Source organism: Grammomys surdaster, unplaced genomic scaffold, assembly GCF_004785775.1.
Source record: "Grammomys surdaster isolate TR1022 unplaced genomic scaffold, NIH_TR_1.0 262, whole genome shotgun sequence".
Lineage (NCBI taxonomy): Eukaryota > Metazoa > Chordata > Mammalia > Rodentia > Muridae > Grammomys > Grammomys surdaster.
This window is the reverse complement of record NW_021604703.1, coordinates 4,520,579-4,543,971: the sequence shown is the minus strand read 5'-3', so window position 1 is coordinate 4,543,971 and position 23,393 is coordinate 4,520,579. Positions and strand designations below refer to the sequence as shown.

Sequence of the window (23,393 nt, the reverse complement as noted above, 5' to 3'; positions counted from 1 at the left end):
CAACATCACAGGAAAAAGAATGCTTCAAAAAGTTGTGATATAGCATTTTAAACTGCATTGTAGGGGCTGGAGAGATAGCTTAGTGGTTTAAAATATTGGCTGCTCTTGCAGAGGACCCAGTTCAATTTCCAGCACCCAATGACAGCTTACAACTGTCTGTAATTCCAATTCTAAAGGACTCAATGTTTTCTTCTGACTTCTTCTGGCAACAGGAATACATGTGGTACACATACATACATGCAGGCAAAACACTCATACATGTATAAAAAAACATATCTTAAAAAAATTAAATGCAATGTAAATTTAGCTGCTGCATCTATTTAAAACAATCACATAAACTTTTTCTATTATTTAATGCCTTTAAGAATAAGATCAAAAATATCTTTTAAAGGACCCAACATACAGAACAAAATTTCTTAGTGGCAAAGGAACTAGCTTCCAGCCTTTTTCATGCTTGGTTCCCATATATAGCTTAGACTGTGAGATACAAATACACAAAGGAGCAAGAACACCCTTGGCCAATGTGAGGGTGTTACTCAGTTTGTGGGGAATTCAGCCTATCATTTCTTGTACTGAAAGGTCACACTAATTTTTATGTTATATATTGTGTATATAACAAATTTTTATGTTATATCCTGTGTATATAACATTTAAAACACAGCTCTAGGCCGGGCAGTGGTGGCGCATGCCTGTAATCCCAGCACTTGGGAGGCAGAGGCAGGCGGATTTCTGAGTTCGAGGCCAGCCTGGTCTACAGAGTGAGTTCCAGGACAGCCAGGGCTACACAGAGAAACCCCGTCTTGAAAAAAAAAAAAAACACAGCTCTAGAACTATAACAACCAAATGGAACACATGTATACTATTTGAGCTTTTACACTAGTGAGCCTATGATACAATATTGTTGAGACAAGTAATAAAAAAAAAAGTACCAGGTGCTAAAGATCATACCATGGCTAGGAACAGAGCTCATGTCTATCATCCCAGCACTCAGGAATCTGAGGCAGGAAGAGTGTTGAAAGTATAAGGCCAGACTGACTGAGGCCTGCCTTGACTACAGAGTAGTATCTTACACTTTAAAGGCAAAATGATATGATGGCGGGATTTACTTGAAAATAGTCAAGTGCTCCTGAGCATGAGTCCCAGCAGTAGGGAGGTAGAGGCAGGAGGATCTCAGTGAGTTCGAGGCCAGCCTGGTATACTGGTCTACAAAGCAAGTTCCAGGACAGCCAGGGCTGTTACACAGAGAAATCCTGTTTTGAGAAAACAAAAAACAAAACCAAAAAAGACAGAAAGCAAAGAATGAAGTGGAAAGGGGCGAGAAGGAGGGTTACAGGAAGCAGCCCAGCAGCACGTTGCTGGTGGCAGCACCAAAGCTCCTCATAGTCCTCCTCACATGTACACAGAGTTAGGGAAGGCCGGAGCTAGCCACTTATGTGGTCATCACTTACATGGTCCTTCAGAACATAATTATGTAATTACCTTAAAAAAAAAAAAAAAACCACTGGGTGTCACACACCTTTAATCCCAGCACTGGGGAGATAGAGGCAGGTAGATCTCATCTACAGATCGAGTTCTCAGACACCCAGGGCCATACAGAGAAACTCTGTCTCAAAAAAAAAAAAAAACAAAACAAAACAAAGAAACAAAACCCCAAAAACCTAACTGTTCATTTTGAAGACACTATCTCTTTCAAATTAAGCTGAGTTAAGAAACTTACAGATCCAGATTGTCTAACAAACTCTGGCAAACTGAATTCAAGTATCCAGTTTCTATTGCGTTGTGAGATACATCAAACACAAAGAGGTACACTGGAGGTTGTGGTGGCCGTAACTAGAGGGAAAAAAGAATTCAATTAAATATATCCAACAGTATTAAATTTATATTGACATAATCAGATCACATACAACAAACTTCTACACAAATACTATTACAGGACTAAGTGGAGACAGCAGGGAACCACTTCCCTGAGTACACATACACTTCACATTTACCATAGGGGCTAAGACCTAAGCTAACCTATTTAAGCAGTCCTTCAGAACATACTTATATACCTTTGAAAAAACTAATTGCTCATTTGAAAATACTATTTGTTTCAAATTTAAAGAAAGAGAAGTAAGTGTATCTGTCATTGCTCAGAAGACTTTTCTAGGCAGGAAAGAACACATGCCATAGCAGTATTGGCAACTTAATGTACAAGGTATTTTGTTGTGCACCCTGTGCACACAACCTGGAAGACAGAGGGATTCTGGAGTCCCTAGAATTGGAGTTACAAGATGGTTGTCAGCTCTCGTGTGGGTGCTGAGAATCACCTCTAGACCCTCTGGAAGTCTACCAGTGCTTTTAACCTGAGCCATTTCTGCAGCAACTGATATTACAGCCTTGATCCAGATAGTACTAACACAACTGGTTTACTTCATAATTATTTCATAACGTATGCATTTATGTTTGCTTGATTTGTCTATTGAGCATATTTCTTCTTTTCCTCCTTCTTTAATTTTTTCTTTTCATTTTCTTCTTTAATGTTTTTCAAGACAGGGCTCCATGTAGCCCTGGCTGTCCTAGAACTTACTATGTAGAGCAGGCTGGCTTTGCTCTCAGAGATCTACCTGTCCTTGTCCTTGTCCTTGCCTCTTAATGACTGGGATTAAAGTAACACCACACCCAGCAGATACTTGGGTTCTTTTTATTTATTTATTTTATGTACATAAGTATACTATGCTCTCTTCAGATACACCAGAAGAGGGGATCGGATCCCATTATAGATGGTTGTGAGACACCATGTGATGCTGGGAATTCAACTCAGGACCTCTGGAAGAGCAGTCAGTGCTTTTAACCACTGAGCCATCTCTCCAGCCCAATGCTTGGGTTCTTTAACTTTAATTTGACAGAGAACTGTTACCAATAACTTCAGTGACTCAATTAAAAAAGACTGACTCCTCATAAATTACAAAGTAAAACAGACTAAATCTCACATATAGGTTAAAAAAAATTACTATATACATCCCTAAATAGGGAGACAGCTCACTTGAAGTGCTGCCACAGAAGCATGAGGGTCCAAGTTTAATCCCCAGAACCCAAGTGAAAAACCTAGGTTGGTGGCATAAGTTTGTAACCAGGGCTAAGGAAGCAGAGATAGAAGGATCCCTTGGGTTTTCTAAGCTGTGAGCCTAATCAATGAGTCCTAGGTCAATGAGAGATCCTGTCTCAAAAAACCAAGGTGGGTTGGCTTAGTGATACGTGCCTTAAATCCCAGCTTCTCTCAGGAGGCAAAGACAGTGGATCTCTATGAGTTCAAGGCCAGTCAGGTCTCAAGTGTTCCAGGACAGTCAGAGCTACATAGAGACCCTACTCAAACAAAAAGCAAAAAACCTGAGGCATGATACAGGAGGTTGATCTTTGGCTTACATGCACACACACGAATACACACGAATACACACACACACACACACACACACACACACACACACACACGAGAAGAAAGAAATAAGCTCATCAGACAAGTCAAGCCAGTGTTACATGTCAGCATCATGTTCATATTCCTTGATGCTTAGATCAGCTAAGGCTCAGTAGAAGAGTATCTAAATCAAAATCTGTTTTTTTTACTTTATGTATATATGTGAGTGTCTGCATGTACAGACATGCATTGCTTGTATACAGTGCACAGAGAAGCCAGAACAGGGCCTCAGATCCCCTGAAACCACAGTTACAGAACACTGTGAGCTGCCACTTGACTGCTGGGAACTGAACTTAGGTCCTCTGCAAGAGTAGTCAGAGCTCTTAACCCACAACCCCTTTTTTATGACTTCTTTATTTTTATTTTATGGGCATTAGTGTTTTGCCTGTGTGTATGGATGTGTAAGGGTGTCAGATCCTCAGGAAATGGAGTCACAGGGAATTGTGAGCTGCCATGTGGTTGCTTGGAATTGAACCTGGGTCCTTTGGAAGAACAGCAGTGCTCTGTAACTGCTGAGTCATCCTTCCAGCCCCAAAGCTCTTAACCCCTAGACATATCTCCAGCCCATTTTTTATTTGTTTTTGAAGAAGATTTTATATAGCCCATACTGGTATATAGCCTAAGTCCAGTATAATTCAGGCTTGAACTAATCCTCCTGCTTCTACCTCCTAAATGCTGAGATCACGTAGCATTATTTATAAAACACAGAAGTCTGATTTAACTGAGATATAAATATGATTCCATTATTATATTGAAAATTTCTTGATATAGGCAACATACTGAAGTAGAACTTCACACACACCTTTATTCTCTGAACATTTTAATCTAACTACATGTGTATGTACATGACATGTGTTTGATGTGTATACATGTAAGTACATGCACATCATAGTCCATGTATGGAAGTCAAAATATAACTCCCAGGACCAGGATTTCCTCTTGCAGCTTTGCGTGGGTTCTGGGGAGGGGACTCAGGTCATTGTGCTTGTATACCAAGCACTTCTACTTGTTGAACAAATAATTTTTCTCAGCTAAAAAAGAGAACTTTGTTAAAAGATACTCTATTATTTTACTAAAATTCAGTATAATGGCTGGGGGCATGGCTTACAACTGTAATCACATTACTCAAAAGTCTAAAGCAGAATTATAGGAACTTTGAAGCTAGCCTCAGTTAACCAGCAAATACCAGACCAACCACAGCTACCTAGTACATCAAAAACAAACAAACTACACAACCTGCTCCAGAAAGAAAGAAACAGAACGCTTACCATGTACTCTGAAGGAGCCATGAACTCAATAGTAGCATTCTGGACTTCAGGTCTTTTGTGAGGTTCTCCATAAACTCTGGTTAAAGGGTTGTACATGAATTCTTCAGGAACTGTGCAACACAAACAATTTATTAATAAAAGGATCAATTCAATACCTTACATTTTGATTTTTATTAATTTAGGTGTTGTAATTAATTTAATGTATAGTATACTAAAAATAAAGGAACCAATTGAGTTTTTAAAGGGTTCTATTTAAACTCCTAAAATAGATGGCAGTAAGAAGCTTTGCAGACAGCTGCAATCACTGTGACTTTCTCCAGCACCCAGTGTCCTGTCTAAATCCTTACTGATTTCCAAATAAGCCTGAAGGGATGATTAAAAACTCATTAAATGCCAGTTGTTTTCCTAAACCTCCCAATTGTACAGACATTAACCTCTGACACAGAAGGCTGCTCCCCGCCAGTGACGGCGCAACTGTTCAGGGTAAAGCCAGAAGGGATCAGCAAGTTTTATTAGCACCAATTGCTTTTATACAACACCAATTGCCTTTACTTGTAATTCACTACGCTCAGAGTATGTTAGGAATTAGCTGTCATTGAACCTAGTTTCCCAGTAATTGTTTAAAGATTAAAATCCTTAGGCTGGTGGAGCAAAACAAACAAACAAACAAACAAACAAACAAACAAATTCATGAGGTGGTGCATGCCTGTAATCTCAGCATGTGAGAAACTGAGGCCAAGGAATCACCACCAAGTTAGAAGCCAGACTAGGCTACATAGCAACAAATACCAGGCCAAACTAGAGTACAGTGGGAGTCCTTGTCTCAAAAATCAAACAAAGGGCCAGCAAGATGGCTGAACTGATAAGGGTACTTGCTGCCAAGCTTACCCTGAGTTTGATCCCTAGAACCCACATTGTGGACGGAGAGAACTGATTCTTACCAACTTGTCCTCTTACCTCCATGTGCATATTGTGGCATACATACTCCACCCCACAAAACACACACACGAACGGAGAACAAAAAATAGCAAACAAATCACAACAACCACAATCAACCTAAAACCGCTATGTACTCAAAGGGTAAACTATAGTCCATTAAGTGGCTCAATAGCATAGACAGGAGGCTACAACCTTTATCACAACTTCATGTGTGCATTACAGCACATACACTTAAGATTTTAAAGGTAAATTTAACACTATATTTTTTTCCTGAATTTTTATAAAGTAGGAAATTACTTGGTTTTGTTTTGTAGCCCAGGCTAGCCTAGACTTCCTCAAGGGCTCAGATTACAGGTATGTGACACCACATTAAATTAAGTTTCAACTCTTAATGAAAATTTCTTCCAGAAAGACATTTAAAAATTTCCCTGCTCTCTGTCTTTTTGAGTCAAGGTCTTATGGGGGCAGTTCAGGTTGACCTTGAACTCTCTGTATAATACCCAGAATGACCTCCTGTCTCTGAATCCCAAGTGCTAAGAATTCAAACAGAATGCTGTTGGTTATCTGATATCTTCAAATATAAATTATAAAGTAGTTACTGAGGGAGTGGACCTCTTCAGTTACGGATCGGCCTGCATTCAACCAACCGAGTACTGTGTTTAAAAGCAGTGAGTGAAGAAAGCAGCCGCTACTCTATGGGTTTATTGTCTTTATTCTAGGGGAGAATCACACAAAACAACTTCAAAATAAAAGTATTTCTGGCTGGAGATAGTTTAGCTGGCAGAGCGCTGGCCTAACATGGAGGAAGTCCTGGGCTCAATATCTAGCATCTCATAAACTAGGGTCAGCAGTGTACACCTAAACACCAGCACTCAGAAGGCAGGGGAGAGAGGGTCGGGAAGATCAAGGCATCCTCAGCTGCACAGCGACGTGAGACCAGTCACAACAGAACAGGACGAAAGTCTCAGACCACACTGTAAACTACTCAATTTATGTGCTCAGTGTGGTAAATGTAAAATATGGTGTAAAAATGGTGATTATCCCATTTCTGCTCCAAAGTATACGTTTATTTCTAAGTATAAAGGTGTAAAAAGAACCTTAGTGTTAGCTATCTGAACTGAAGGACTGATCATCTGTATACAAGAAAATAAAAGGGCTGGTTTTCTTCGAGATAGGCTTTCACCATTACTATCAGACTTGTTGGTCGATAAAATTACAGGCTCATGTGCTATCTCTATGTCTCTTTCTCAAGACAGGGTCTCTCTATGTAGACCAGGCTGGTCTCTCACTCAGAGATCTACATGCCTCTGTGTTACAAATACAGAGATTAAAATGGTGAACTACCATGCATGACTCTCTTGTCATTTCATATTTTTATTATCTGGTTTCTCTACGTTGCAAATAAAAATTAGAAAATGTTTTAAGGGGCAGGAGAGATAGCTTATCTGTTAAGTGTGTATACTGCTCTTGCAGAGGACCCCAATTCACTTCCTTTCACCCATATCAGGTAGCTCACAACCACTGTAACTCCGGCTGCCCAGGGATCAGATGCCTCTGGCCTCCAAGGGCACCTGCACTCATCAGAGACACACGCTGACACATATACACATAATACAAATATGGGTTTTTTTTCCCCCTTTGGTTTTTTCAAGATAAGAGTTTCTTTGTGTAGCGCTAGCTGTCCTGAAACTTACTCTGTATACCAGATAGCTAGACTTGAACTCAGAGCTCTAACCTGCCTTTGCCTTCTGAGTGCTGGGATTAAAGGTGTATGCCACCCAAACAAAAATACGTTTTGTTTTTTTTTGTCAAATGTTAAGGAATGTTTCAAAAATCATACCATCATTGACTCGATAACATAAGTTACATTTCCACCTTCTCTGATCCAGAAAGCTGACGAAAGGGTTGATGTAAGTCCTACATGAACGGCATCTCACAATCGTACTGGAGGTGACCACAGGCAACTGCTGAAAAAAAACAAAACAAAACAAAACAGAGCCAAGGTGTTAATCCACCCCTTCCAAACTAGTGAGACTTTAACTTTGGAGTGAAATCTTGTACAAAACGTGTGGGTACCGAGGCTCACACTTACAGCCTCCATGCTAGAGGAAGATGCAGGAGGGCAGTAGCAAGTCTGAGGCCAGGCTGGGCTACAGCGCAAGAACTAATTTCCTAACATCACATGTGGGCAGTGTCCACAAGAAAATGTATCTATTAGAAAACTACTCTTTTCATCAAACATCTCACTGCAGAACCAAGGCAGTACACAGTACACATGATACAATGTGTTTTCAGGGACAGATGGAGAAGGAAATAGCTACACCATATTCTCTCTCTCTCTCTCTCTCTCTTTTTTTTTTTTTTTTCTTTCAATTTTTGAGACAGGGTTTCTCTGTATATCCCTGGTTGTCCTGGAACTCACTCTGTAGACCAGGGCTGGCCTCGAACTCAGAAATCCACCTGCCTCTGCCTCCCAAGACACCATTCTCTTTTGATTAGACAGGGCTCACCATGTTGCCCAGGCTAGTTTCAAACTCCTGAACTCATATAATCCTCCTGTCTCAGATCACAGGAAAGTACGTTCTAAAGCAATGAAAAATGAAACTGTTAGGGAATTTTAATTTTATATTAAGAGGCTTATTTAATTAGCTGGGTGGTAGTGGCTCATCCCTTTAATCCCAGTAATTGGGAGGAGGCAGAACTTTCTTTGAGTTCCAGGCCAGCCTGGTATGCAACATGAATTCCAGGACAGTCAGGGCTACACAGAGAAACTTTGCCTCAAAAAAAACATTTTAAAAAAGTCTTTAAGGGTTATCATTAAGAATTCTGTCAGGGGGTGGTGAGGGATGGGGTAAGGGGACAACATAGGAAATGTAAATAAATCATCCAATTAAAAAAAAAAAAGAAAAAAAAAAAGAATTCTGTCAGGGATCTGGCTCAGCGGGTAAAAGCACTTTACAGTAAAAGCCTGGCAGCCTGTGTTTGATTCTCAGAGCCCATGTCAAAAACTGGATGGTGTGACAAGCATCTGTAACCCCACTAATCCTATGGTGGGAGAGGAGGAGACACAGGAGAATCACCCAGAAATTCTTAGGCCAGCTAGCCCAGAGTTCACAGCACAGCAGAAACAAGAGCAACCCTGTCTCAATAAGGTTGGAAGGTGAAAACTGACTCACGAGCTGGTCTTACCTCCATCCACATGCATTTGAACTCATATCTACATCATACACAGACAACATTAAAATAAAAAGATACAAAATTTCAGTCTTAATATTAAAATACTTCAATAAGGGAAGCTGAGCATTGTCGCCAATACCTGTAATTCTAGTACTTTGAGGGCTGAGGCAGGAGGATTCTTAACAGTTCAAGGCCATTCTGAGCTATATAATAAGCAGCAGGCCTGTAAGGGCTATTGCACGGCAAAACAGCATCTTCAGGCAAACAAATGAAAGTCAATAAAGGGCATGGGTAGTCTAACTCAGGTGTGCAGCACCTATCTACCATGCATGAGACCCTCATTATAACCCTCAATATCACAACTCAACCATCAAACAAAATCCTACCACCCACACACTAATACTCAAGAGCATGTGGTCACATGTTTAGGTCCTGGAGATTTAGGACATAAGTGATCTTCATTTTTTAGATTATGGAACAACTTTTATTTTATTTATAAATGTGTGGGCAGCAACTTCTTAGAGCAGTTGACTTCACTCCAGGAGCAGCAGAGTCGAGAAGCTAGGGGAAACTATTTTAATGGTAATTTACAACTTAGATAAATACTCAAAATCCTCCCATCAGGTGTTGGAACTGCAAGTGTGTATCACCAAGCCTGCATCCATCTTTTTAGTTCTGCCCATCTACGTAGCATCCCTTGGATTTCTCAATAATACTTCACTCACCTTGTTTTTAAATTGTAATAAAAATGTTGGTTGAATTAGAAATTTAAAAAGAAAATAACTCTGCCACATAACAGACTTTATTCATTTCTTACATTGTTGCAAAACTACTTCACCACTCAGATAATTCCCACATCTACTCTCTCTAAAGAAGCATACCACTGGGCTGGCTGTGGTGGCGCACACCTGTAGTCCCATTAATCCCAGGACTCAGTGAGTTCCAGGCCAGCCAGGTCTACAAAGAGGGCTTCAACACAGCCAGGGCTGTTACACAGAAAAATCCTGTCTCAAAAAACAAAAACACACACAAAAAAGAAGCATACCACTAGGTCCTTGAAAGGGTGGAGTAGCAGCCCCAAAGGTAGCTTGGCTTTATTCAGTAAGGCCTGAGACTGAGGGACGCTAGTCAGCGTGCATCGAAATAACCTGTCAGAGGAGAAAAAAGTACACGTCAGTTGCTGTTGTGGTCATAATTTCAGTACCAAAAAAAAAGAAAAGATAGAGGTGCCTATCTTAATACTCTTATTAGATTACAAATGAATTACAGACTTTTTTAAATTTTTTATTTAAATTGCCATTTGTGACCACACGTAACTATGAATCCAGCATCCACCACAGTGAGACTGTCTCAAGAAACTAATCATAGGCCAGGCAGTAGTAGCTCACGCCTTTAAGCCCAGCACTCAGGAGGCAGAGGCAGGTGGATCTCTTTGAGTTCCAGGAACGTTACACAGAGAAACCTTCTCAAAAAACAAACAAATGGGCTGGAGACATGGCTCAGTGGTTAAGAGCACTGATTGCTTGCTTTTCTTTTTTTTTTTTTTTTTTGGTTTTTCGAGACAGGGTTTCTCTGTATAGCCCGGGCTGTCCTGGAACTCACTCTGTAGACCAGGCTGGCCTCGAACTCAGAAATCCGCCTGCCTCTGCCTCCCGAGTGCTGGGATTAAAGGCGTGCGCCACCACCGCCCGGCAATTGCTTGCTTTTCAAGAGGTCTTGAGTTCAATTCCCAGAAAACACACGGTGGCTCACAACCATCTGTAATGGAGATCTGATGCCCTCTTCTGGTGTGTCTGAAGACAGCAACAGTGTATTCGCATACATAAAATAAATAAGTAAATCTTAAAAACAAATTTTTAAAAAATGTTTTTTTAAAAAAAGAAAAAACAAACAAACAAACAAACAAAAAACAAAAAAACCCCAAACAAACAAAAAGAATAGGCTCCTCTGGCTTCCAGGTAAAATAGTCTGGACTAGTAATTAATCTTACCTTGAAATTAGTAGGTGAGGACTCAAATCCTCAAACAAAAACCTTTTAAAATTAATTAATTACTTAACATATTTATTATTTTGTAGATAGGTTTTGATATGCTACCTAGGCTAGTCTTGAACTTTTAGGCTCAAGTGATCCTCCTACAACTCTATCAATCAGCTAGGACTGCAGGAATACACCACTGCACCTGGTCAAAGTTTATTGAAGACCAGTCTTACTAAAACTTTTAAAAATATTATTTCAACCCGGGCGGTGGTGGTACACGCCTTTAATCCCAGCACTTGGGAGGCAGAGGCAGGTGGATTTCTGAGTTCGAGGCCAGCCTGGTCTACAGAATGAGTTCCAGGACAGCCAGGGCCACACAAAGAAACCCTGTCTCGGGAAAAAAAAAAAAAAAAAGAAAAAAAGAAAAAAAAGATTATTTCAAAATTACAAATTGTAGAATTTTTGAGTCTTTACAACATACATTTAAATTATTTACAGAATAAAGAGTTGAGTATAATATCTTCAAATTTGGGAAACTAAGTCAAAGGGAATAAAGTTTGAAGCCAGGCTGGGTGTTGGTGGTACATGTCTTTAATCCCAGCACTTGGGAGGCAGAGTCTGGGAGAAAGCTTCAGAGAACAGTAAGGAGATACCAAGTATTAGGGAAAGTGTGCTAAGAACACTGGGCAATTCAGAAAATGGGTAGACTGGGGAGGCAGCATGGCTGGCTGCATTCTGTAAGAGACAGCCAGCTCCATTTCTTAATTTAGAGCATGCAAATTTCAGGTAAGCAATAACAGAGTCCTATGCTACACAGTCTGGACCACTTATCCACAACACCTAAAAAAGCACACCAGACAACTTAAAAACACAGATACTGCCATGTTTATAAAAAAAAACAGTATTTGAAGCCTTACTCTGGGTTACAGTTGAGTTTCTGGATGTCTTCAAGCAAATTTGGGACCGGAGGCTGCAATGGTGTCGAAGGAAGCATGTTCCTTTCTTGAAGAAGATTGACAACTCTTAGACCCTCTGGATGAAGACTTAATCCACTCATGCTTGCAGTTAAATGATTAGCACCTAAGGGAGTCTACAGACAGTTTCAAAGTGAGTAACTTTTGTATGTATGTAGGGCTTGGTTAGGGTCTAGAGAAATATGAATGTACAGAAGAATTATGAAATATCATTATTATCCTCAATGGTTTAAAGTATTCAAAATACCTTTTAAAACTTTCTTCATGTTTTTATCTTGAGCAAAAAGGTAAAAAAAATATATTAAAAAAAAGTTTACCTGAGTAAAGGCCTGGGGGCCACTTGGATAATTGAGGGAGGAGGGTGGCATTCCGGCCACAGGTGGTGCGCTGTTCTGGTAGCCCGGTGGCAGGGAGGGGTATGCAGATCCCACACTTCGGCTTGTTCTGGGGTTCTGATTAACATGCTGTGGTGTTGCTAGAAACAAGGGAACTTTTAAGTTCTAGTTTATATTCCAGATACTTAAAATCACGGTAAAGATCCGTTAAATTATGAGGGTTTTAAGTCCAGCTTTTGAATTATAACTTCATTTATCAACTTAAAGAGAAGCAATCATTAGTAAGAAGTAAGAGCGTGATTTCAATCTAGTTAATGTAGACTGTAGCCATAAACATACACACAAGTTTAGCATGGTTAATTTACTTCCATATTACATAATAAATTTTATATTCAGACTAAATTTTCATTTAAAAAAACTTTTGAATACACTCTAAATGTAATTTAGGGACTTGAGTACATGAATTTAAATACGTGTAACTGATTAAAGTGCAGTACACATAGCCTAAAGCTCCAGCTCCAGGATGAAGACACTAACTATATCGACAGTGTTTACAGGTACACACCATAAACTTACTTCTCTTAGTTCCATACAATGAACACATATTACTTCTATACTGAAAGAGAAACACTCATAGCATCTCACCCAAGAAGCCACCTCCTTCAATTTCATCATAAGTACTGTGAGCCACCATAGATCCGTTATTGGCATTTGATGTAATACCTAAAAAGGAAATTCAACAACAAGACTGAAATAAGAATGAATACTAGAGTTTCTTCAAGAAATGAACTACTACCTAAAAATTTAGATAACCTTTGAAAAAAATTTAAATTGTAGCCTATCAAAAATGTCAACATGTTATAAGGTACTGTGGCACAAGCCTTTAGTACATGCCTTTAACCTAGCACTGGGAAGGCAGAAGCAGGCAGACCTCTGTGAGTCTGAGACCAGCCTGGTTTACATAGTGAGCCCAGGACTTCCAAGGGTACACTGTAAAACCCTATCTCAAAAACAAAACCAATACAAATACAACAACAAATTTGGTTAGAGAGACTGCTCAGCGGTTAAGAGCAATTCTAGAGGACCTGAAGTGGGTTCCCAGAACCTTGTCACAAATGCCTGTGTCTCCAACTCCAGGGGGGATCTGGTACTCTTTTCTTGTGTCTGAGGGCACTGCACACATGTGCACATACCCACACATAGACACATACAGAGGAATAATCAAAGTGAATCTTTACAGATGTCTCATGGTTCAGTTTAAGCCTGATGGATGAACTGAGCTGACTACTAGGACACATGCTAGAAGGAAGGAACCAGCTCCTACAAGGTGTACTCAACACACACACACACACACACACACACACACACACACACACACAAATGTAATGAAAGTCTATTTTAAAATTAAAAACAAAAGTTGAGCACATCTATAGTCCTAGCACTTGGGAGGTGGAGACAGGAGAATCAAGAGTTTAAGGTCATCCTTGGCTACACAGTGAAGCTAGCTAGCTAGGGCTACATGAGAACCCATCCCAAAAGAGACAGAAAGATACAAACAGCAAAGCTCTCAAACAAGCCAATTCTGACAAAGATGTGGGAAAGCAGAACTCTTCCACACTGCTATTGGGAATGTAAAACAGTACGCTATTACAGAAAAGTATCCAAAGTGCCTCAAAAAACAAAAATTAGGAATATTGTAATTAGTACATCAAAGAGATGCCTGAATTCTCATTTGCTGGACACTGCACATAATAGCCAAGATATGGGATGAACTTACAGTGTGCAGCAATGAATAAACAGATAAAGAAGTGGAGGTGTAGCTCCACAATGAAATATGAGCCATAACAGGAAGGAGAATACTAAATGAAGTAAGTGAAATAAGCCAAACATATAAAGAGGACTAGTATACATTCATACACTCTCATTCACACAAAGAGAGACTAAAAGAGCTATCTCAAAGAATGTAAAAGGAGAACTATAATTAGATGATGTTAACAGAGGTAAAAAAGAAATTGGTTAACAGGTACAAAATTAGTGTTAGGACAATTTCTAGGGCTCTACAAAATACAAAGGTGACTAAGTTAAAAACAATTACAATGTTTCAGAATATCTTGAAGGCTTTAGTTTATTTTGAGATAAGATCTTACTATACAGCCCAAGGTGGCTTTGAATTTAAGATCCTCTTGCCTCAGCTACCAAGTGCTGACATGCTTTTTGGAAGAGATGCTTATAAATGTTCACCAAGCAAAGGAATGTCAAGTGCTTGCGATGGCAGGTATCCTCATTACCTAATTATTCTTACTGGATGGGTTAGCACATATTACACATCTATCAAACCATCACACTGCATTCTAAATATGTACCTTAAGTAGTAATTTTAAAAAGCTCGAATGTGAAAATAAAAATGTAAACACTGGCAGGAGAAGACCCAGGAATATATCTTAGTGGTTGAATGACTGCTTAGCACACACAAGCCCCTGGGTTCAATCCCCAGCACCCACTTAGTGGCTAAAATCTGCCTATAGCTCCAGCTGTAAGGAACTTGAAGGGCTTCTGGCCTACCTGGGCACCAGACATGCATGTGGTGCAGACATACATGCAGGTACACTTATACAAGCACACAGAATGACAGAAGGGAGGGGTATGTGTGCGTGTTTAAAGGAAGTTGCTGCTGGCTGCTGGCTGGGTGGCTGCAGTACAATAGCAGGGTGATTGCCTAACACACACAAGATCCTGGGTTTGCCGCTCAGCATTGAAAAACAACAAACAAACATAAATGAAAAGTAAAATGCAGGCCTTTTAAATTTTGCTTTTTGAGATGGGATATCATCATGCACCTCATGAGAGCCTCTAAGTCAGGATTATAATAGCTGGGATTCCAGGTAGGTATGTGCCACCAAATACACAGTTATCTTTCAAGTAACTTAGATGTAGCTGTAGCTTTATGGAAAAACAAAACAAAAAAAAAACAAAAAACCACAAGCTTGGGAAGGAACCCCCCCCCGCAACAGATTGAAGAAGGATCCTAAAATATTCTAACACTAATGTATTCTAGAAACATAATTCTTTTTTTTTTAAAGATTTATTTGTTTTATTCATATGAGTACACTGTAGCTGTCAGACACACCAGAAGAGGGCATAGGATCCCATTATAGATGGTGGTGAGACACTATGTGGTTGCTGGGAATTTACCTCAAAACCTCTGGAAGAGCAGTCAGTGCTCTCATCCTCTGAGCCATCTCTCCAGCCCCTAGAAACATAATTCTAAGGTACATGACATAGACCACATTCTCACTCTCTTTCTGCCTTGAGCTGAGATTCTGAGCTTTGTCTTTCACTCACTTACCTTCTTGATTGACAGCTGAGTTAAGTGAAGGTGGGAGTGCGGCCCTAGGAGGTGTTTTCTGGAGCATGGGGCCCCGGCTTGGAGGTGGGCCTCCAGCTGGAGGGGGCCCAGGAGGAGCTCCTGGCTGAAAAGTGGGAGGCAGAGGTGGATTCTGTAAGGGAAGTGCAGAACCTATGGAAACATGGGTTTTTCACGTCATGTAAGAACTTAAGACAAGGTTCCAAACAATCTTTACTAAAACCCAGTAGACTTCTAAATTGACATTTTAATAAAAATAGCCATCAATAAATTAATAGAAATATACTAACTTCTTGAATTTGTACCTCCATGTGCAGAGTCTACATTTTCTAACTCTTTCTTACTATACTTCATATCTGTCAGTTCTTAAAGCAATAAAAATAAACCAGCCACTCTCTAATCTAAGCATTCAGGGGGCTGAGACAAGAGGATCAGCAAGCTAGAAATCAGCCTGGGCTACATAGTAAGACCTCTTTCTCATAGAACGCATATACATACATTAGCACCAAATCATTTCAAGAGTAATAGAATATTCTAATTATCTTTTTCATTAACTGATCATAAAAACTTTAGGTCATAAGAAATAATAAGAATAAATTAAAATGAATAAAATTTGCCAATTTTATCATATCAAATTTGCATTTAAAAAAATACAGGGTCTCACTATTTAGTACAGAGTGGCCTCAAACAAGATGTAATCCTTTTGCTTCAGTCTCCACATACTGAGATTACCAATGTGTGAGGCCATGTCTGGTACATTTTATTCACTTTATTTACTTTCTAAAAATAGAGTATTATGCTAATTCTCCAGTTTTTATTTCATTTGTTTGGTTTTGCCTGGTATGACCCGTTAAAATGAAATGATAGGGTATTCCTCTCTCAGTGCTCTGATGTCATTAAGGGAGTTCCTTCTCACTTTTCTCTAATAAATCCACACTCACTCTGCTTAAAAATGAGATCATGCAGTGGTGGCACAGCCTTTAATCCCAGCACTCAGGAGGCAGAGACAGGCAGATTTCTGAGTCCAAGAACAGCCAGGGTTACTCAAAGAAACCCTGTCTCAAACCCCTTCAAAAAGAAAGAAAAGTCTAAAGCATGGTGGTTCGAAACTTTAATCTCAGCATTTGAGAGGCAGAGACAGGTAGATCTCTGAGTTTGAGGCCAGCCTGGTCTACAGAGTGAGTTCCAGGACAGCCAGGGCTATACAAAGAAACCCTGTTTCAAAACAAACAAACAAACAAACATGAGCCAGCCAACGTCTCCAAGTTATCCTCTGACCTTCACATGTGCACCATGGCGCTCGTCCATTCACACTGAACAGTAGAGTCTTGTAGATGACGGTGTTTGATTTCTATAACACATACTAAGTTTTACAATCATCTATAACTTCTGTTCCAGGAATGCAGTGCTGTCTTCTGACTTTTGGCATAGTATAAGGCATGCATATAGTGCACTTACATAGAGGCAGGCAAAATATTCATGCACAAAACATCTAAATTTTAAGATTGTTTACTTATGTGAATATGTATGTGGTGATGGTGGAGACCAGAGGACACTGGATCTCCTGAAGCTAGAGTTTTAGCAGTTTTGAGTACTATGTGGGTGCTGGGACTTGAACTCAAGTCCTTTGTAAGAGCAGTACACATTCTTAGCCATGGAGTCACTTCTTCAGTTCTTTGGTCTCTTGGTCTGTCTGTCTGTCTGTCTGTCTGTCTGTCTGTCTGTCTGTAACTCAGCCTTATGTAGCACAGATGAACTCAAGTAACTGTGAATGCTGATCCTCCTGCCTCTACCTCCTGGGTGCTGTCATGTCTGGTTTATGAGGTTCTGGGGACCTAGAGCTTTAGATGGGCAAACACTCCACCAGCTGAGCTCTACTCTCAGCCCTCCCTTCTCCAGTCTCTTGAGACAAAGCCTAGCTATATAGTTTTGAACTCATGATCCTCCTACATCAGCCTCCTGAAGACTGTTTTTTTTTTTAAGTTTTATTTATTTTATTTTAAGTGTATGGGTGTTTTGTCTGTCTGTATGTTTGTGAAGCACATACATACAGTGCCCAGAGACTATAAAAGGGCATCCAATCTCCTAGTGCTAAAATGATGGCTGTGTGTCAGGAGCCAGACCTAGGGCCTCTCTGTAAGAGCAACCAACACTCTGGCCATTGAGTATCTGCAGCGCCTCACATGCTGGGGTTATTAGGCATGTATCCCCCCCACTTCTGGTTCCAAGACTTAAAAAACAAAAGCAAAATCAAACCAAAAGCCTCATTGTTTTTATACTTATTGCTGACACAGTTAATACATTTTACTTAATAGTACGCTTGTATTTTATAAAACCAAAGGAACAAATGTAGCCAAATATGAAAACATTGAAAAAGTCATCTTAATACTGTTAAATTCTCCAGAACCAATGGAAAAACCTTTGTTATTAATAAACATTATAGGTCTTAGCAAGGATTAATCAGCGTTGCACTGGGAAAGTAAAGATAAGATTGCTGCCCTGCAACTCCCTTATCAAGGAAGCACCCACACATCTATGACAATTCACACAATTCAAAAGAACACAGGGCAAGGTACACTCCCAACTCAGCATTAAAAAGAATGTCTGACACCAAAAAATGTCTAACCACAAAGTTTCGATGGCTTAATATTTAACAAAACACAAGTTAGAACAAAAAAAAGATTTGTATTTTATTAAAGCCAGGTGGTGGGGTGGTTTAAATCTTTAATCCCAGCACCTGAGAGACAGAGGCAGGTGAATCTCCATCAGTTCAAGGCCAGCCTGGTCTACAGAGTGCGTTCCAGAACTGTCTGGGTTACGCAGGAAATCCTGTCTCGAAAACAAAAGAAACAAAAAACCCACAAGTTAGCTTACAGTTGTTTTTCATATCTTTTAGAACATTTCTGAATTAAAAATGTTATATTTCATAAAAGAGATTTTAAAAACAGTTTTCAAAACAAGTTTCTCTATGTAGCCCTAGAGAGATGCACCTGCCTCTGCCCCCAAAGTACTGGGATTAAAAGTGTGCACCACCAACCAGGTCATAACAAAGACTGAGTAATCCCTGTTTCTTCACTGCTGAGGATTGATTCCAGAGCCTATTTATAATATCAAGCGTCAGAGTTCTGCACTTGGGCTTTTCAGATCCCTAAAGCTAACTAAAGTGAGGGTGAACAAGGTAGAAAAAAAACAGAACATAGAATGTGAGGGCTAGAAACAGGTGTAACTTAAATATAGGCTTTCTTGTGTATGTTTTCTATTACGTTTATTTTTTACTTAGGGGTGTGTGTGTGTGTGTGTGTGTGTGTGTGTGTGTGTGTGTGAGAGAGAGAGAGAGAGAGAGAGAGAGAGAGAGAGAGAGAGAGAGAGAGAGAGAGAGACAAGTATGTGTATATGCCCAGAGTTCAAAAGAAGGCACTAGATCTTCTGGAGTGAGAGTTCCCAGTGGTGTGAAGCTTCTAATAAGAGTGCTAGAAACCGAACTCAGTTCTCTGGGTGGAAGCAGTAGCACCCTAACCACCGAGCAATCACTCTAGTTCAGTGTGTTTTGTTCTCTGAAAACACAGGCCAGTGAGATGGCCCAGTAGGTGAAGGTGCTTGGCAACAGTCTTGATAACCTGTGTCCCCTTTCTTCCCTTCTTTGTTTCTTTCTTTTTTTAATTTGTGTGTTTGTATTTAGAGATAGGGTCTCACTGGGTAACTCTGGGCTGAAGCTCACTGTGTAGGCAAAGCTAGCTTCAAACTCGAAGAGATTTGCCTGCCTCTGGTATTAAAGGAGTTCGCTGTGTATATTACTGGGAATAGAACTTAAGTTACTAGCATTGGTATACAGACAGTTCTTCTTAACCCACTGAGCCATCTCTTCAGTGCACATGTGCACATGCGTGTACATGTGTTTGAGACGGGACCTCATTCTGTACCCTAGGTTGGCTTTAAATGCCTGGCAATCTCCTGGCTTATCTCCAAGTTACCAGTATTACAAGTATGAATTGCCACACCCACCTTGATAGTAGAGTTTTTAGTTTCAGGCTCTCAAGTACAAGTTGAGAACACAAAAATGAAAACTGAGATTGTCTGGGAACCATAATTAATTTTAGTTTCATATTCATAGTTTCATAGCCTGCCCACATTCTCTTTTTCTCTGTTTAGAGATACAGTCTTAGCAGGCTGCCCTTGAACTATGTATGATTCTCCTGCTTCAGCCTACCAAGTGCTGGGGTACAGGCTTATGCTACCACACCTACATTTCCAACACCTTCTTTAACATGGGAATGTTCAAAGTTTAAGGACTTTTTTATGTTTTTCTAACCACATCTATGCTGGAGTCAAAGTTCTACCCTAGAGCTTCCGTTAGGCCAAGGAAATTTTAGGTTATTGATCATGTAACCTTATCACCAAGGCTGTACTTACATTTATATATTTATTTCTGAAACAGGATCTCACTTTGTAGTCCTAGCTGGCCTGGAACTCAATATATAGATCAAGCTAATCTTCAACTTACAGAGATCCACCTGCCTTTGCCTCCTGAGTGCTGTGATTGACTGTTCTCTGAGATATTTCCTAGGATGACCCTTGCCCCCCCAAATCCTCTACTTATCTTCCTGCCTAAGCCTTTTGAGCAACTGAGAAAGTAAATGAAATCGTTTTTCATTTTCTTTTAGATTTATTTTTATTATTACTTGTGTTTGTGCATGTGCACGTTTGTACAAGTGTTCAATGCCTGAAAAGGGCGCTGGGTCTCACAGAGGTGTAGTTACAGGCGTCCCAGATGGCTTGGCTTGTTGCATGAGTGCTAAATCTACATGCCTGTCCTCAGGACTGCAGGGCAAGCAGTCGCAGCAGTCAGCCATCTCCCCAGTCCCTCAGGTAGTTTCTACAGAGTATGCTTTCTCAAAGTATGTTTGTGTGCACTGAGCAAATTATTCAAGCTTCGCACTTCTCAGCTGTGAAGAAACTGCTATGGAACTTTTCTTCTTTAAGACAAGACCTCTCGCTTACAGAGCCCAGTCTAGTCTGAAATTCATCTTTCTGCCTCAGCTTCCCCCAAAGAGGACTTATAGACAAGTCCCATCACATCCAACTCTGTTCTGCAGTGATGAGTAAATAACAAATGTATGTCATAGTTTGGTAGAAAACTGGTATCACATGGGCCCTGACTAATGTGTTCTTTTTGGTTTTTGTGGGGTTTTGTTTAAAGGTTTTTTTTTTTTTTTTTTTTTAATGTATGTTTGACACTTGAGTGTTATGCTTGTGGAGTCCAAAAGAGGACATCAGATCCTGCAGAGTAGCCCCATCTGAGTGCTGGGAACTGACCCCAGGACCTCTGCAAGAGCAATATGCACTCCTAATCACTGTGTAGCCCTGGCAAGCCTTGGTCCTCCTGCCCTGTTTCCCATGTGCTACGGTTACAGTCATGTGCCACCATGCCCAGAACACTTTACTTATTATTGTGCACGTGTATGTATGATCTGATGGGGCACAGGGCCACATGCCACACCTGCATGGCGGTCAGAGACAACTTTCTGAAGTTACCTTTTCTGCAGCTGGCTGTTCTAGCAAATAAACTCAGATCATCAAGCTTGGATCAGCATGTCTGCCCACTAAGCCACCTCCTCAACCTGAGGTTTTCAGGTTTATTCTTAGCACATACTCTGAGAAAATGACCCAGTAACAACTCTAAATGAAGAGCTAGTATCAATAGCTATCATCTTTTATTCACATTCCCTTAAGTATAGACAGATATTTTCCATCAAGCATGTAGCTTGTTAGCTGCTAAAGGCGATCTTTATGGGCGCAGGGTGGGCAGTTCTAGAGACTGACTGAAGGGCCTAGTGCTTACAGAACACCTATCTGCAACTTAGTACACTCCCCTCTCCCTGGGTTTGGTAGTGCGTGCCTGTAATCACTACATTGCGGAGGGAAAGGAAGGTGCTCAGTTCAAGGTCATCTTTAGCTGTTAAGTAAACTCAAGGGCAAGAATGACCCAAACTACAGAACAACTCGTCTCCCCGCAGAAAAGACAGAAAGAAACAAAAGAGACAAACTAATCTGAGAATAACTGTTAGACACCAAGTCCTATTGTTCTCACTGTGACTATGTCATGGCACGGCAATCATTTGAAATTAATTGCCATTAATAACTAGGAGTAACTTTCATTAATTAGTGATTTTCTACGACACCACCAAACCCATTTAGCATGTGTGTATACCCCAAGTACTGGGGTTTAAGAAGGCATGTGCCACCACATCTGTCATCTTTCAGTCCTATGAAAGTAACTGCACAAAAATGTAAGTTCCTAGAAATCTTAGGGACTGAAAGAAAAGTAGCTTGGAGAACCAGATGTTTGGGATGCTGAGGCAGGAGGATTGTTTGAGTCCAGGAGTTGCAATTTATCATAGACAACTAACAAGATCTTATCTCCTTACAAAGAAAGAAAAACAAAATACCTACAAAGCAAAAGCAGCAGGAGAGTTCAGGAATGTAAGCAGTCTATTAAGTTAAATGTGTGAGAAGAAACTTATTAAAAGACTAATTGATTTAAAAAAAAAATTTTTTTGTTTTCTTTAAGGCTGTAAATATTGAGTCCAAACCTAAAGAAGCAAGTTTTCCACTTCTACATTCCTTTCTTTCTTTCTTTCTTTCTTTCTTTCTTTCTTTCTTTCTTTCTTCCTTTCTTTCTTTTTTTTGTTTTTTGAGACAGGGTTTCTCTGTGTAGCCCTGGCTGTCCTGGAACTCACTCTGTAGACCAGGCTGGCCTTAAACTCAAAAATCTGCCTGCCTCTGCCTCCCAAATGCTGGGATTAAAGGCGTGCGCCACCACTGCCCGGCCACTTCTACATTTCAAACATCCCTCCATGAGTACCTGGCTTTTTGAAGCTGGTTTGAAGTGCAGGGTCTCCAGAAGAAACATACTGATGATCTGTTGTTAAATTTGTATTCTCTGGTATAGTTGGTTGAGCTACATGGGGAAAATGATTAGTCTGTGGTCCTGTGGACGGATAGTTATATTGCCAACTCAAAGGTGGGGGTGGGTTGGTTCCAGGAAGAAAGCTACCAGAAGGCATTGGTGCAGCAGCTGGGTTCTGAGAAGTAGATAGTGGCATTCGGGGAACAGGACCACTATGAAGTGAAGGTGGTAGTGGACTGGAAGTCACAAGTGGACTAGTAAGAGTCTGCCCAGGTCCCTGAGAACCACCATAGTTCGACTGTGCAGAGAATGGATTCAAAGTCTTTGCTGGCATTGGACGAGGGTAGGATCCTGGAAGTTGGGAATCATATCCTTGGCTCGATGACACTTGTGAAGACATCAGTGTATTTTGGACAGGACCTTCAGAAGAGACAGGATAAAAATTAGCCTTGCAAACAAATATAACACACACACACACACACACACACACACACACACACACACACACACACAGCTAAGAGTGTTCACCTCAATATCATACAAAAGATATTGGGTTCAATACCCAGGAGCAGGGAACAGGTATAATAGCATTCAGAAGACTAATGCAGGAGGATTGTAAATTCCAAGATAGCCTAGGTACAGTGAGACTGTATATCAAAAAAAAATCAAAATAAGGAGGCCAGGCATGCAGGCACACATCTTTAATCCCAGCACTCAGGAGGCAGAGGCAGGCAAATCCCTGTGAGTTTGAGGTCAGTCTGGTCTACAAAGCAGGTCCTAGGACAGCTAGGACTGAAGGACTGGTAGTATATGCTTTTAATTCCAGCATCTGAGAGGCAGAGGCAGGTGGATCCCTGGAAGTTCAAGGCTAGCTTGATTAATATGGGGAGTTCCAGGTCAGCCAAGAGCTACAACAATGAGAACCTGTCTCAAAACAACAGACACACACATAAACACATACACCAAAAATATTAAATATTATTACATTCAGGGACTA

General features: G+C 40.4%; 1 protein-coding gene across 2 annotated transcripts in view; it reads right to left on the bottom strand.

The window, feature by feature from the left end:
• The window catches only part of Sec24a (SEC24 homolog A, COPII coat complex component), a 65,440-nt gene that overhangs the window by 31,069 nt on the left and 10,978 nt on the right, over positions 1-23,393 (bottom strand). Inside the window, exons 2-10 of one of the 2 annotated variants that reach the window (XM_028775991.1) lie at positions 22,352-22,816; positions 15,472-15,642; positions 12,771-12,848; positions 12,108-12,265; positions 11,734-11,906; positions 9,884-9,986; positions 7,502-7,628; positions 4,723-4,832; positions 1,718-1,830 (exon numbers count right to left, since the gene is read on the bottom strand). In XM_028775991.1, the coding sequence (XP_028631824.1) occupies positions 1,718-1,830; positions 4,723-4,832; positions 7,502-7,628; positions 9,884-9,986; positions 11,734-11,906; positions 12,108-12,265; positions 12,771-12,848; positions 15,472-15,642; positions 22,352-22,816 (1,498 nt within the window). The remainder of the gene's footprint in view (positions 1-1,717; positions 1,831-4,722; positions 4,833-7,501; positions 7,629-9,883; positions 9,987-11,733; positions 11,907-12,107; positions 12,266-12,770; positions 12,849-15,471; positions 15,643-22,351; positions 22,817-23,393) is intronic. The other variant, XM_028775992.1, reaches the window with a different exon arrangement.